The sequence below is a fragment of the Salvia miltiorrhiza genome, chromosome 1 (assembly GCF_028751815.1).
Source record: "Salvia miltiorrhiza cultivar Shanhuang (shh) chromosome 1, IMPLAD_Smil_shh, whole genome shotgun sequence".
Classification (NCBI taxonomy): Eukaryota; Viridiplantae; Streptophyta; class Magnoliopsida; order Lamiales; family Lamiaceae; genus Salvia; species Salvia miltiorrhiza.
The window spans coordinates 597549-614299 of NC_080387.1; the positions used below are offsets into that span (position 1 = coordinate 597549).

General features: G+C 37.4%; 2 protein-coding genes across 5 annotated transcripts; one reads left to right on the plus strand and one right to left on the minus strand.

Moving 5' to 3' along the window:
* The first annotated feature begins 6752 nt into the window (after positions 1-6752).
* LOC131007165 (pectinesterase 4-like) lies at positions 6753-8789 on the plus strand. The gene is made up of 2 exons (XM_057934329.1): positions 6753-7971; positions 8045-8789. The coding sequence occupies exons 1-2, from the start codon at positions 6972-6974 to the stop codon at positions 8737-8739; spliced, it is 1695 nt and encodes a 564-aa protein (XP_057790312.1). The 5' UTR covers positions 6753-6971; the 3' UTR covers positions 8740-8789.
* Positions 8790-14269: 5480 nt separating this feature from the next.
* LOC131007174 (uncharacterized) lies at positions 14270-15641 on the minus strand. 4 transcript variants are annotated; one of them, XM_057934344.1, is made up of 3 exons: positions 14745-15609; positions 14634-14657; positions 14270-14292 (listed from the first exon to the last, which is right to left on the minus strand). In XM_057934344.1, the coding sequence occupies exons 1-2, from the start codon at positions 15427-15429 to the stop codon at positions 14635-14637; spliced, it is 708 nt and encodes a 235-aa protein (XP_057790327.1). In that variant the 5' UTR covers positions 15430-15609; the 3' UTR covers positions 14270-14292; position 14634. The 4 variants fall into 4 exon arrangements, with proteins under 4 accessions (XP_057790327.1, XP_057790329.1, XP_057790328.1 ...); XM_057934346.1 differs by lacking the exon at positions 14270-14292 and having other exon boundaries at positions 14299-14657; positions 14745-14962; positions 15020-15641; XM_057934345.1 differs by lacking the exon at positions 14270-14292 and having other exon boundaries at positions 14299-14657; positions 14745-14985; positions 15022-15627.
* Positions 15642-16751: the final 1110 nt, after the last annotated feature.

The window sequence follows — 16751 nt, forward strand, 5'->3', positions numbered from 1 at the left end:
ATTGGCCAAAGTGAAAAGAAGCTATAGAAAGGGAATTAAATTCCTGTGATAACCGGAAAGTATTTGGATATATAACCTTAACTCCGGAATCTAAAATCCATGTTGAAAACAAATGGATCTTTGTTAGAAAGAGAACCGAGAAAAATGAAGTTACGAGATATAGAGCAAAACTCGTAGCACAAGGTTTCTCACAAAAACCAGGAATTGATTATGAGAAAATATACTCTCCTGTAATGAACGCTATTACTTTCAGATTTTGATTAGTCTGGCTGTGTCACAAAGGCTTGATATGCGCCTTATGGATGTAGTAACTGCTTATCTATATTGGTCATTAGACAATGACGTATATATGAAAATTCCCAAAGGATTTAAAATGCTTGAAGGATTGCAGTCAAAACCCAAAAGCATGTATTCAATTAAACTGCAAAAATCGTTGTGTGGGTTGAAACAGTCTAGTCGTATGTGGTATAATAGACTGAGCGAGTATCTTTTGAAAGAGGATACAAGAATAAAGATATATGCCTTTGTGTTTTCATTAAGAAAACAGAAAGTGGATTTGCAATCATAGCAGTTTATGTTGATGATTTAAATTTAATTGGGACTCCTGAAGAGCTCAATAAAACTGCTGAATATTTGAAGAAAGAATTGAGATGAAAGATTTGGGAAAGATAAAGTTTTGTCTTGGTTTGCAAATGGAACGTATCCGTGGAGGAACGTTTATCCATCAATCCACATATACAGAAAAAGTGTTAAAACGCTTTTACATGGATAATGCACATTCATCACCAATGGTCGTTAGATCTATTGATACTAAGAAATATCCATTTCGACCAATTGAAGAGGGTGAAACAATACTTGGTCCTAAAGTACTATATCTAAGTGCAATTGGAGCGTTGACTTATCTGGCTAATAATACTAGACCAGATATAGCTTTTTATGTCAATCTTCTAGCAAGATTTAGCGTTGCACCCACTTTGAGGCATTGGAATGGTGTTAAGCACATTCTACGTTATCTAAAGGGTACCATTGACCTTGAATTATATTATCAAGAAAAATCTGATAATACTCTAGTGGGGTACTCGGATGCAGGATTTTTATCCGATCCACATGAAGCTAAGTCACAAACTAGATACGTTTTCACATGTGGTGGAACTGCTACATCATGGGAATCTGTGAAGCAAACCTTGACTGCAACATCCTCAAATCATTCTGAAATCATTGCAATCCAAGAAACAAGTCGAGAATGTGTATGATTGAGAAATGTGACGAGTCATATCCAAGAGTCGTGCGGGTTAGCTTCATCAAAGGCCAAACATACTATTTTATATGAAGACAATGTTGCTTGCATCGCTCAACTCAAGGAAGGGTACATCAAAGGCGATCGGACGAAACATATTTCTCCCAAGCTCTTCTACACACACACGACCTTCAAAAGAATGGCGATATCGACGTTCAACAAATTCGCTCAAGTGATATTCTGGCGGACTTATTCACCAAGGCATTACCAACATCGACATTCAGAAAGTTGGTACATGAGATCGGCATGCGTCGACTCAAAGATCTTCTATGATCTCAAGTTTAGGGGAAGCAGTTGTACTCTTTTTCCTTCGACTAGGTTTTGTCCCATTGGGTTTTCCTAGCAAGGTTTTAATGAGGCAACATTTTTTTTTGTTTTAGGGATTGGTCAATCAAGGGGAAGTGTTGTAAATATATCTATAAGATATATCTTATGTGTGTTGACCAAGAAATCTCCCTAAAACCCTAGCTTCCTACTTGTATAAATAGAGGTCTTTGGCCATCATATTGAACACACTTGATTCGTATTCTCTTCTCTATTCTCTCGCTTCTCTCTAGTTTATAACATTTTTTTAATTATTAAATCCGAAAATTACATTCTAATTTTACCCCTCCAGATTTTGCCTTGGAATGCTTGGAAGCTCCTTGCCACGTGTCACCATCTTGATGCGCCACATGTCATAAATATGTGGTCAAGATTTGGATCTAGGGATCTATTATAAGCATTGGGATCTATATGATCCCATTCCTATATATATATATATATATATATATATATATATATATATATATATATAGCAAACATAAAATTGTGACACCCAATTATTATCACATGGATATTTGCTGTTGGAGTATATATAGGAAATCATCTTCCCCTTCTAAAGTGTAAGTAATACTCAATAATAATATTTCTTAATGCTACGAAACAATTAACTAATATTTATGTATGAATCCTTTTTTTTTTAAGGGAATAAGGTGAAGGATAGGATTTCAAACAATAAAAATACTACGAAACAATTAAGTAATAGACCAATCAAAATAATAATATCTTCTTCTGTTAATCATCTCCTGTGATAAGTGACTTGCTTTTCTGCCCAAAAGTCATTCGGATAATAATCTCGCTGAATTGGAAAGTGAAGCTATCAAAGAAGATGAGCGAGCAGTATTAATGGAAGGTGGTCTTGCTAAATCTGCATCTACAATAATAAGGTCGGTTATGTACTTGAACAAACATATAATTAATACAAAGAATTGTGACTAATATATATCGCTTAAGAATAGAATTAAAGAATTATGATTAGTGTAGGAATAATAAGAATACAAAGAATTGTGACTAATATATATCGCTTAAGAATACAATTACAGAATTGTGAACCTTAAAGAATTCTGAGAAAAGCACAAACTGGAAGCGCACATAATTTCTTATATGACGGCACATTCATATGTAACCCCTCGACAAACATTCGAGTTTGATCACCAAAAATCATGCGAAATATACGGAAACCATGCACATCGTTTTTTACGACTTGCCGTCGGACTCTTGCATAATCGCCATGCTTATTTTCAACACTACAAAGAACCGGACATACTAATAATTGCCGGCAACGGAGAATGGAGGGCAGGCACGACTCGATACACTCACAGATTCAATTATCACCGGCAATGGAGGATGACAAACATCAGAACGCGGCGAGGATAGAGCCATCCGTAGCTATTATTTATAAATACTCTTTAAATATATTTATTAGCATCGCTTAAGAATACAAAGAATTGTGATTAGTGTGGACTTCTTCTATAATAATGATAATAATCATATCGCTTAAGAATACAAAGAATTGTGATTAGTGTGGGCTTCTTCTATAATAATAATAATAATCATAATAAAATGATATTACATTATTGCCCTTAAATAAATTAAAAAATAGGGACATAATAGGCAAATCAAATTTTGTAAAACAAGGCTCTTTTATAAATAAAATGATATTACATTATTGCCCTTAAATAAATTAAAAAATAGGGACATAATAGGCAAATCAAATTTTGTAAAACAAGGCTCTTTTATAATAGGTATAGATTCTTACCTATCTCTATTCTTTTCTAATTTTTCCTAATCTGGTTCCAAGCTTACATTTTTATATTAGTTTCTCCAAACTAAAAACTACAAAATTACTACGGTTCTAGAAATCTGTTACAACTTGAGCTCCAGCTTGAATTCGATATTATCGATTATCACGTGAGCCGAACTCGAACCGAGCTTGAGATCGATTCTAGCTCGATCAACAAAATAGAAGCTCTAAAGGTTTTTGTCTTCATCTTCAGATCTGAAACATTCGGGTGTCCTCCTCGATCCAAATCTCATGTCATCATTCTCCTCTGGGCCTTCGACCTGCTCTGATACATACGTACGTTTTCTTTATTGGGTCTTTCATTTCGTTAATAAAGACGCTCACCCTTATCCTCACACCTATCCATCCACGAATTCTCTTCTAGCCAGGGACGGAGCCAGGGGGGCTGGGGGGGGGGGGCTAGAGCCCCCTCACAAATTTTGAGTTTTTTAAAATTTTTTTATAGATATATGTTTATACCTATTATAAAATAATTTATTTTATAAAAGAGTATTTGGTTATTATATTCTTTCATATATACTTAATTTAAGGATAATTCTGTTATTTAAAACTATATAATCTATGAAATATTGTTTGTTATTATTACTATTATACTTGTCTTTTAATAAAAAATGCCTAATATGTATGAAATGCTGAAAAAAATTATAATGTATTGAAACTAATTTGTAATATATAGAAAATATATAATCTATGAACTTGTTATTTGTTATTATTATTACTAGTGTATCTCCCACGCTATGCGCGGTGATTGTAATCTTAGATTCGCATAAATTGTATATATATTTATATTTTCTTCGTTCATAAAAAATACTCCAAGAAAAAGAAAAATGATAATTAATTATATTGTGAGTGAAGAAAAAGATCCATCGGATCTATCATATGATGCAAACTTTCGAAAAATATATTGAGACTAATTTTTGTGGACGTCCTTAAATGACAAAAATAGACTGTTTTTGTGGGCGTAGAGAGTAATTATCAGTATAATCTAAAAAATTTACTTTTAATATCAAATTTATTATTTGCAACTTGATCTAATATTTTAATATAACCAACGTAATTTATGCAAAAATATAATATTTGTTTATATATAGATATAGTATCACTTATATAATAAGTTGCTAATGATATAAGCCATATTAAAAACTACTTTCAAATACAAAATTATAATTAATAGTCAAATCAAGTAATATATATATATATATATATATATATAGTGTGTGTATATATATATATATATATATATATATATAAGGAAAAATAAAAAAATAAAAAGTTATTTCATTCAAATAATATGTTGAATCATAACAAATTCAATTCAATAATATTGTATTAATATATATTAATATAACACTTATGCAATGCACACAGATTATATATTTAAAATAATAATGTAAAATAAAATAAGAACCATATATAGATACATTATTATAAAAAACTAAACTATATTTTGTAATTTTGTTTTATTAATAAATTTTATACATTAAATAAATCTAATGCATAATATAATAATCAAAATATCATAAGTAAAATAATATAGAAAACATTTATTTTGTTGAATTTATTTATTTATTTATTTATTTCAGATTCAATACATAGTAAATTAAATGATTTTCCACATTCTTTCATTTAAGATGCATCTATAATTCAAGATGAAATCCCGCAAAATATAAATAAAATAAAATAACATTTATTTAGTTGATATAATTATTTATTTTATATTTATATTTATATTTTTAACATTATAATTCAAGTTATTGATTAAGTTTGTTTAGAGATATAATAATCCTAAAAAGTTAAAAACACAATTTGATACCAATAGTATATCATTAAGAAAGAAAAAAAAAATTGAAGATGTGGTTTCCATAAGTCCACGATTTTTGCTGAATTAGTTTTATAATTTGTCATTCAAATTCCAATTATACCCTTCTAATTGAATTTGTTTACATTACTTTGCTTTTTATAATAGTATATCATTAAGAAAGAAAAAAAAAAATTGATGTGGTTTCCATAAGTCCACGATTTTTGCTGAATTAGTTTTATAATTTGTCATTCAAATTCCAATTATACCCTTCTAATTGAATTTGTTTACATTACTTTGCTTTTTATATATATAAAGATTATGCTTGCCTTTTAATAAAAAATGTGTTAAATATACGGAATGTCCAAAAAAAGTTTTGTGATATATTGAAACTATATAATCTATGAAAATATTGTTCGTTATTATTAGTATTATGCTCGTATTTTAATAAAAAAAAATACCTTAAATATACAGAATGCCCAAAAAAAATTTCTCGGGGGCGACCCCCGAACAATTTCAGCCCCCCAAACTTAATTCCTGGCTCCGTCCCTGCTTCTAGCTACTCAGCTCTGCTTGACCTCCTCATTTGCATCAGTTCTGTGTTTTGTTCTAATATATTTTTTTTTTGTTTTTTTTGTTTCTAGTTCTAATAATTTATTAAAGATTAATTTACAAATGTTTGTGGGATTTGACCAAAGGTCGCAGGTTTAGGTATAGGGGCCAAATATCGGTCTCGTCACATCGTTAACACCGCTTTTTTAACTGCGAATTTGTTTCTATCATTAATTTTAGTCTTTAATTTTGAATTTTTTAAATTATAGTGCTTCCATATGTAGGTTTCTGGGTAACCATTCTTAGTTTACTGTTTTAATATATTATATTATATAATGTTTTAATATATTCGATGATATAATATATTATCAATTAATGAATTGGGTAACCATTCTTGGCATATTGTTCTTTACAGTTTTATTCTATGATACAATATCTACACATGTACTTACTTTTCCAGTGTGCGAGATTTTTTTTTGATAAATTATATAAGTAAATAAATAAATTTTAAAGCCTACACGATAGAGGACTCGAACCCAGAATCTTATATCTTAGACATGAACTATCTACTGCTAGGCCAACACATGCGCATGTGTTCGAGATGGTATTTGTTTGTATAAGTGACAATTTGATACTATTTAAAATTATGTTAAATTGGATATCAATATTTTTTCTGATGCCTAGAACGACAATCTTTCCTAGCTTACAACATCGGCCAATGCCCAGTATCTATTAGCGAATTTGTAGTAGTGGATTGTTTCAAAAATAGGTAATGAGTTGGTGATTATAATTGTGAATATGAGAATTAGATCTCATGCATGCATGCATGCCACTAATTTTGATGGTAGCTAGAGGCCCGCCATTAATCTTTCCAATTTGTAGACATAATTCATTACTCAAATAATGGTTTCTCCTAAACCATTTCTTTTCGCTAAAATTGCGTTTAGCCATTTGTCCAAACTCTATAAATATGAAAGTTTCAACACATTTTATCTCGCCCCTTCCAAACCAGTTCATCTGGTTAAAGTTTCCTTTTTTTTTTCCCCCCCGTTCTTCACTTGAACCCTCCCTTCCCTGAAACCTAATTACCAGGTTTCAGTAAAATTTTAGAAAAATATACAGTAGGGAGGAAATCAAAGTGAAGCAAAAAAAAAAAAATTAAAAAAAATTTAAAATAAGAAAAATAAATAAATATATCAATGGGCGCAGCCAAGATTGCGGTTCCTATAGTGTCGCTGTTGCTGGTGGTGGGAGTGGTGATCGGAGTAGTGGTGGTAATAAAAAGCAACGGCGATGAAGCCCAAGAAGCCAAGAACTTCAAGTTGCCGTCGATGAAGATGGTCACCTCCATTTGCGGCCCAACCGATTACAAGGAAGCCTGCGAGGCCACCCTCCAATCCATTGCCAAGAACGCTTCCGCCACGGCCAATGACTACGTCCGCGCCGTGGTGGAGGCGGCGCTCAAGGAGGTGAACAACGCGCTGGCCGCCACCGGCAAAATCTCCGTGGACAAGGACAAGGACAAGTACAACCACGTGGCGGTGGAGGACTGCAAGCATCTCCTGGACTACGCCGTGGACATGCTCCAGGCGTCCATCTCGGCGGCGGAAGGCGGCGCCGGTGATCTTCATGAGCGGCAGCACGAGCTGCTGAGCTGGATGACCGCTGTTTACGCGTTCCAGACGACCTGCACGGACCAGATCGAGAACCCCGAGTACAAGGCCGCCGTGCAGAGCGGGATGGTGAACGCCACGCAGCTGACGCACAACGCCGTCAACATCATGGCCGAGCTGTCGGAGATGCTCAAGCTCTTCAACGTCAAGCTCCCTAATGCCGGCTCCACATTGAGCCAGCGGCGCCTGCTGGCGCTGGAAGAGGGCTTCCCCTACTGGTTTGGGGCGGCGGAGCGGAAGCTTCTGGCCAAGCATTCCGGCGGGCAGCTGGTGCCCGATGTGGTGGTGGCCAAGGACGGCAGCGGCAAGTTCAAGACCATCAGCGAAGCTCTCAATGCTTACCCGCCCAAATTCAAGGGCAGATTCGTCATCCACGTCAAGGCCGGCGTCTACAACGAGCAGGTCATCGTGGACAAGAAGAAGCCTAATGTCTTCATCTACGGAGACGGCATTGCCAAGACCATTGTGACGGGCAGCAAGAACTACGGCATCATGAACATCGGAACAATGCACACCGCTACATTCGGTAATGAAAACATATATATATATATAGTGTTGTGGATTGATGATTAATTGGAAAATATGATTGCTGATGGCAGCAAACGAGGCCTCCGGATTCATTGCGCGGGGAATGAGCTTCCGCAACGAGGCCGGGCCGCAGGGGCACCAAGCGGTGGCGTTCCGGTCGCAGGGGGACAAGACGGCGTTGTTCGACTGCAGCTTCGAGGGGTCGCAGGACACTCTGTACTACCAGAACCTGAAGCAGTTCTACCGCAACTGCCGCATCTACGGCACCGTGGACTTCATCTTCGGCAAGGGCGACTGCGTCATCCAGGACAGCCAGATCATCGTCAGGAAGCCCCTCCCCAACCAGTTTAACACTGTCACTGCCGACGGCAGGGAGATCAAGCGCGGCAGCAACGGCCTCGTCCTCCACCACTGCTCCATCGTCCCCGACGACTATCTGTGGCCGGTCAGGTTCCAGATCCCCACCTTCCTCGGCCGCCCCTGGAAGCCCGAGGCGCTCACCGTCGTCATGCAGAGCACTCTCGGGGACTTCATCAGGCCCGAGGGCTGGAAGATTTGGGACGGCTCCACCAACCACCACACCTGCACCATGTATGAGCACGGAAACACCGGCCCCGGAGCCAATACCAATCGCCGCACCAAGGAATTCAAGCGTTTCAAGGTCATTACCGCCGCTGAAGCTGCCAAATTCACCGTCGGCCACTTCCTCGCCGCCGGAGAATGGCTGCCGCAGACCGGCGTCCCTGTGCAGATGGGCTTGTATTGATGCTATTGGGATACTATATCAATGCAATCTTGCTTCTAACTACCTAATTATATCTTGCTTCTAATTCTTACAACACATAAACGCACACCATATTAATTATAATCATACAAAAAATATTAATACAACAGACATCATGATGTATGTTATCAAATAAAATTAAAAGCACCGAATGTGAATGTTTGTCTAACACATTAACAGACCAAGAATTCATCAAAATCTAAGAACTATATACATACTCGACCATCATAATTCAAAAGATTGATTTAAACATTTCACTGTAAAGTCATACAGATCCAAACTTTTCAAAAAAAGGAAGAGATCAATTGAACAAAAATAAAAAATATGCAAGAATTGACAGAAAATGCACCATTCCTACTCTATAGAATCGTTCATCAAAGTTTACCAAAAAAGTTGCATAAAAAGTGTAATAAAATCAGTATCACCAAGAACTAAAATCAATTAACCCAAGTTCTATATATTAACTTGCAAAATCAAATAACTTCATCTTCTCAGTCTTCTTTTTCGCAGCTGTTAAAACATGGAATTATCATAATGCATAGAGAAAGAGAAGCTAAAGATTGTAATTGTATTTCTTGTTGTTGTATTGCTTATGTTTTCTGAAGAATACAATCACCCTTTATAATGTATTACATTCCTCTAAAGTCATACCAGGATCCCTATGATTAAGGGATCCTTGGTTAATATTTGACTGATACATGGAGATTTGGCTACTGCAATTTCTGACTTTTGGATGCTGTTATTCTTGACTTTGTAGTTATTTTCAACACTCCCCCTCAAGTTGAGTAACGGGATTCCCGATATTCAACTTGCCAAGAACTTCTGAAAAACTCTTGGAGTTCACAGCTTTGGTTAAGATGTCAGCGAGTTGATCTTCGGATCTGACAAAGGGTAGGGTCACGATCCCTCCTTCGATCTTCTCTTTGATGAAGTGCCTATCAACTTCAACATGTTTGGTTCTATCATGTTGCACCGGATTTTCAGATATGCTGATGGCGGCTTTGTTGTCACAGAACATTTGGCATGTTTTTGTTGGATGAAGACTTAACTCCATTAGTAGCCTTCTCAACCAAAGAACTTCAGTCAGCCCACTCTTGATTCCCCTGAATTCTGCTTCTGCACTTGAGAGTGCCACTACCTTTTGTTTCTTGCTTCTCCATGATACAAGATTCCCTCCAATGAAGGCAAAGTATCCTGCTGTTGATTTCCTGTCAACTGGGTTTCCAGCCCAGTCAGCATCAGTGTAGGCTTGTATCTCGAGATGTCCAGTCTTCCTGAACAGTACTCCATAATCAAAGGTTCCTTTCAAGTATCTCACAATTCTGAGTGCTGCTTCCATATGGTCAGCTTGTGGTTGGTGCATAAACTGACTCACAACTCCAACAGCATATGCAATATCAGGCCGAGTATGGGAAAGATATATAAGTTTCCCTACCAAACGTTGATATTTTCCTCGATCCGCCAATTCAGCTCCCTTCACAATCTGTAGCCCATGATTGACAGCCATAGGCGTCTCAGCTGGCTTGCAATCTAGCATCCCAGTTTCTGCAAGAAGGTCAAGAGTATACTTCTTCTGATTGATAAAAATCCCGTTCCTCGATCTGAGTACTTCGATCCCGAGGAAGTACTTTAGTCTCCCAAGGTCCTTCATTTCGAACTCCTTGAAAAGATTTGCTTTCAACTTCTGGATTTCTTCTAAGTCATCCCCTGTTATGATCATGTCATCAACGTAAATGACTAAGCAAGAAATAAGATCACCTCGTTTCTTCAAGAATAAGGTGTGGTCTGAATTGCTTTGCTGGTACCCGAACTTCTTCATAGCTGTGGTGAATCTTCCAAACCAAGCTCTGGGAGACTGTTTGAGTCCATATAAAGTTTTTTTCAATCTGCATACCTTCCCTTCCTCGAACTCATCTGAAAAACCTTGGGGTGCATCCATGTATACCTCCCGTTCTTCTTCAAGCTCACCATGAAGAAAGGCATTTGTAACATCAAACTGATGAAGATCCCAATCCTTGTTTGCAGCAATGGAGAGGAGCACCCTGACAGTGTTCATCTTTGCCACAGGCGAGAAAGTTTCTGCATAGTCGATCCCATATGTTTGTGTGTAGCCTTTTGCAACCAGCCGAGCTTTGTATCGCTCAATAGATCCATCGGGTTTTCGTTTGATTGTGAAAACCCATCTGCATCCTACAGTTTTCTTCCCTTTTGGCAACCGACACTTCTCCCATGTGTGATTCCGGTTTAGGGCTCCTATCTCCTTCTTCATAGCATTTCTCCAATGCTCGATCTTCAGGGCTTGCTCTGCTGTTTGTGGAATCTCCTCATCATATAAGGCCGCTTCATAGGCTGTGGCATTTTTGGACAAGTTTCCCTTGGCGATATTCCCAATTGAGTATCGCGAATTCCTCACAATTTTCTCTGGGGTATACCGTTTAGGAGGTACACCCCGATTACTCCTGGGTGGTAGCACATATCTCCCAGTATCTCCATCTACTGTATTATCCTCCTGTTCTTCTTCAATGACTTGAGAAATATTATCAGCAGAATCAGAAGCCACAATAGTAGGTTCAGAAGATCTTACCTCAGATATCAGTGGCGGAGAAGATATAGGCTCATGCAGCGGACTAGATTGTTCTGGAGTGGATGAAACATGCTCGGTGGTTAGGTTAACTTTTTCTGTTGGATCTGCTTCCGGGACTGGCATTGGTAACCAACTTAACAAGTCGATCTCACTCTTATTCTCACTTTCACTCTCCCCCTGACTGTTAGGGTGGTTACTGTAAAAATACTCCGTTTCGAGAAAGTCACAGTTCATAGTGGTCACAATTTGACGGTTTTGAGGGTTGTAACATCTATACCCTTTTTGATTGACCCCATAGCCCACAAACACACACTTGATAGCGCACGGAGAGAGTTTTGTCCGCTCATGTTTGGGAACATGAACGAATACGGAACAACCAAAGATTCGTGGTTGCAGCGTAAGGGCAGTGGGTATATTAGCCAAAGTGGATAATTTTTGTAATGGGGTTTGAAGTTTGAGTGTTCTAGTGGGAAGGCGGTTTATAAGGTAAACTGAGGTTGCGACAGCTTCGGGCCAAAAATGGCTGGGTACCTTAGACTCAATCATCATAGCTCGGGTCATTTCAAGCAAGATTCTATTCTTTCGTTCGGCAACACCGTTTTGTTCAGGGGTATGGGGACAAGTGGTTTGATGAATTATCCCTTTTTGTTGACAAAAGTTCTGCATGTTATGATTGACAAATTCACCCCCGTTATCAGTTCTAAGGACTTGGATATTTTTCTGGAATTGATTTTGCACCATGGCGAAAAAATGAGTAAATTTATCAAAAACTTGAGATTTATTTTTGAGAAAATATGTCCATGTCATTCTAGTGCAATCATCAACAAAAAGCAGAAAATATTTAAACCCTTGACCCCCGGCAACAGGTGAAGGACCCCAAACATCAGAGTGAACTAAAGAAAAAATAGAATCGACTTGAGTATCACTGGGTTTAAAAGGTTGTCGATGACTTTTAGCCAAAACACAAGTTTCACAAGACAAAGTATTATTTTGCATAATGTTAGGGAATAAAAGTTTAAGGTAACCCGTGGATGGATGCCCTAACCGACGGTGCCAAAGCCAGGCTTCCCGGTCAGCAGTTCCGTGAGCCAGCATCACCTTGCCTTGTTGAGCTATCTCATCCACATAGTACAATCCATCCCGCTCAGTGCCACGCCCAATAATCTTCCCCGTTCTGATATCCTGAAGTAAACAGAAGTGAGGATGCATAAGCATGGTACAATTGAGCTCTTTAGTAACATGGCTAATAGATAAGAGTTTGTGTGAAAGAGACGGGACATAAAGACAATTTGAGAGACGTAAAGTAGGGGAAATTTCTATAGTTCCGGCTCCTTTAACACGAGTCAAATCACCATTTGCAGTCTGAACATGCGTACGATGTGATGTTGATGACTTAATAATATCAGTTTTATCAAAAGTCATTGTATCAGTGGCTCCACAATCAAAAATCCACCCTTTACCTCTATCCCTATTATCACAAGAGGTTTGATATGCAGCGGAAGTATTTAGGGAATTTCTACATAATTGAGAGGTGTTTTTAGTATTATGTAGAGGTTTGGGGTGGTTTTGTAATTTATGGAAATCCAGGGGGGTAGTTTGCATAAAGTGGGGCTCTTTTTGCAATTCAGAATAACCCAGGGGTGGTATTTGTAAAACTCCAGAATCTGAGGGACTTATGGGCAAGGTATGGGGTATTTTGTGTAAATATGCGAAATTAGGAGGGTTTGGTGTAAAAACACCAAACCCTATACCTGAATTCTTAGAAGTTCCGCCTCTTTCATTCGGCCCTTCTCCATTCACGCCAATCTCCTCAATTCGGCCTCCTCCAATCTGCCCAGACTCCGGCGACCGCTCCATAGCCACCGCCGCTGCCCTCGCGGCCAACGCCGCCGATTCGGTCTGCTGCTGATCAGGACGCTGCTGGTGGGGAGCACCATCTTCGTGGCGTTGACCGTGCCCTTCTTCGGGTATCTGATGTCGCTGGTCGGGGCGTTTTTGAGCGTGACGGCCTCGGTGATCCTGCCTTGCCTCTGCTATGTGAAGATATCTGGGATTTATGCGAGATTTGGGGGTTAGTTGATCGTGCTGTGTGGGATTGTGGTGGTTGGTGGCGTTGCCTGGACCGGCGGCGGTGTGTGGCGGTCGGACCTCAGGCCGCTGAGTAGGGCGGTGGGTGGCGGCGAGTCCGGCTCCGACCCCTCTCGATGATGAGACGTCAATGTCGGAGCGGTTGGTTGCCGGCTGTAAGTTTTGTAGTCGGGCGGCCTCCCTTCTCACTTTTGAGAACGCCGACTCGACTGTGGGAACGAGAACTTTCTTGAGAATGTCCCGACAAAGTTTGTCGTATCTCCCATCTAATCCAGGGAGGAACTGAAATAATCGGTGATTTCCGATCAGTTTTCGGTGCTTATTAATCCCTTCTTCATTGCAGTTGATTGGATTTGGGTCTCTTCGACCCATTCTGTGGATTCTGTTTGGATTTGGGTTATTTGAATCTGTTTGGTTTATGGTTTCAATCTCTCCTGGCATTTTTTTTTTTCCAGGAAATGAAGAACAGAGGCTGCCTTGATTTGGTGAATTGGTGAATTGGCTAAGAAAGGTTTTGGTTTGGGATTATGAACGATGATGATTTGTTTCTGAGTTCCTAGAATTGAACCTGCTCTGATACCATGTTAAAACATGGAATTATCATAATGCATAGAGAAAGAGAAGCTAAAGATTGTAATTGTATTTCTTGTTGTTGTATTGCTTATGTTTTCTGAAGAATACAATCACCCTTTATAATGTATTACATTCCTCTAAAGTCATACCAGGATCCCTATGATTAAGGGATCCTTGGTTAATATTTGACTGATACATGGAGATTTGGCTACTGCAATTTCTGACTTTTGGATGCTGTTATTCTTGACTTTGTAGTTATTTTCAACAGCAGCCTCCGCTTCTACTCCTCACTACAAAAACAAAAATAGATAGAATATCATAACTTATACTATCAGCATGCGATTAAGATATATTGTCACATAAACAAACCAACTTTATAATCAACTCATATATAACCATGAGACCCTATAACTCAGTGAGGGCTTTATAATGATCGATCGGTTTTTGTTTCCTTTTTTTCTTCTATTTTTCATATATTGAGAGGATATTACTTTTGTGACCCTCTGAGCTAGCTAGGTTTTAATAGCATGAGATCTCAATATTCATGTCATGAACACATATAATAAAACTTGAACTAAAACCATATATTGAATTAAATATACAAGTAGCAAGGATAGATTCTCCACCGTACCTTAACCTTCCTCTGAATTGTCGCCTAAACATAATTAAAAATAAGAAATATTAGAAGATGAATACATATACTGGAGAAAATCATGTGAAATTAATAAATGAATATATATACCTGTTGGTTTCGTTGAGAGGGCAAGCCTTTTACCCTCTAAACAATGCAATTCTTCAGTGAGTTGCTTCCACTCATTTTCAAGCTTTTGTGCCTTCTCTCTCCCAAGCAATACACATCTTTTCCGGGCAATTTTGGGAAATCCAAACATATTGAACGACGCATATAAATTTGGATAGGAAGACCGAAATTCATCCAATGTTGGATTTCTCTCGCGTTTCCTCTTTTTATTCTTCTTCATCCCCTTACCACTTTCTTGATTCATCTCATCTTCCCACACCTTACCACTTTCTTGATTCATCTCATCTTCCCACAACGGCTTGGACAACTCATACACAACCAATTCATGAGGGTTGTCGGGGACGCGACCTCTTTGCCAGTTAGTCTTATACTTTTTGTTCAAACTTCGGACCTTCTCAGATATTTGAACGCGCGTAAAATCTGGCTTGGAAAGTTTGTCCTTGACAATCCGGTGGAAGTCTGCCCACTTATTATTTCTACCACTAGCCCAGAAAACGGCGAGACTCTTTAACAGCGTTATTGAGTCTTCGTCGCTAAATACCTTAGACGACGACGACGGCGGGTGTTTCGGTTTCAGTGCTAGCGTCATAGCTTGTGCTCCGCTCCCAGAATCGGAACTGCAATCAGAATCACCTTGCTTGCGCATCTCGTTTTCTTTCGCCAACATCGGACAACTCTAACACCCGCCTTTTTGGGGAACTCAACCGCTGCGCCTGCTTGTTTTAGGGTTCTAAAATACTACTCCACTTCGTTTTCGGCTCTATTAATTGTGTGATGATGATTATTTAATAAAGGCAATTAATACAAGGGTAGTGATAATTGGACACTCACTTAAAACCCGGTTTTTTGGCTTGGTAGAGAATGAGCCGATTTTTGGTTTGTGTGAAAATTTGAAATATACTCAATTTGGTGCTTTGTGTTTTCGGTTTTGATAACATCCGAAAAAGAGGTTGTTTTGTTTCCTTATTTTTGGTTTTTTTTTGTTTCCTTATTTTTTGTTTTATTTTTGTTTCCTTATTTTTTTAGTTTTCCAAAATTATATTTATGATTTTTATTTTTCCTTGGAAATTTTATTTTTATTTTTTCAAAAATTATGATTTTTTTTCCACTAATAAGTTAGTAATATTAATACTTGTAAATAATTAAGTAATCTTTTTATTTTTTACTTAAATTTAAAATTCTTAAGTAAGTTTATTAAATTAAAGAGCTTGAATGCACGCTAGATGTTTGTTAAAAAGTCTGATCGAATTTTGTATAACATTTTGAATGATTTTTATCATCCTTAAAATTAGATATTCACCACTCCTATATTTATGATTTATTTGACATGACTAATCAAAAATCAAATCTTCACAAAACAATGTAAAATCTCGGCCCCTCTCATCTTCAATTCATCCACCAAAACAATGTACGCCAACTATTTGTATAAATGCTTAAACGAATTTTGTATAAAATTTTCGAAGATTTTCAAAATCCTTGAAATTAGATACTAATATATCAAAACAAAATTGGCCTTCCTAGGGTTTTTTTTTTCCAAATTTATTTCTTTGCAAAATCAAAACAAAATCCACTAATATATATATCTATCCATATTAGGGTTTAATTTAGATTTTGTTTATAGAATAGATAGAGTTATTTCGTTTATTTGTCCATGTGGATACAATACTCGATTGCTATATATGCTACAATTACACCGTGTTAGTTGCGGTATTTTGTTGTTAAGAAATTAGTGATCACTCCATTACATGTGAATGATACTTTGCCACCTTGCCAAGATTACATGTGAACGATACATTGTTTTTCATTCAAGTAAATGTTAAATAGTTTCGCGAGCGATTCCAATTGTATGAATCATTTCACTTTATTGTATTTATTTTTATATTATATTCACTAATTTACTTCGATTAATTAATAAATATTTATTTCATAACGAATAATTATATCGACGTCGTTACATACATTATAGCAGTTCATTGTTTTATTGGCATA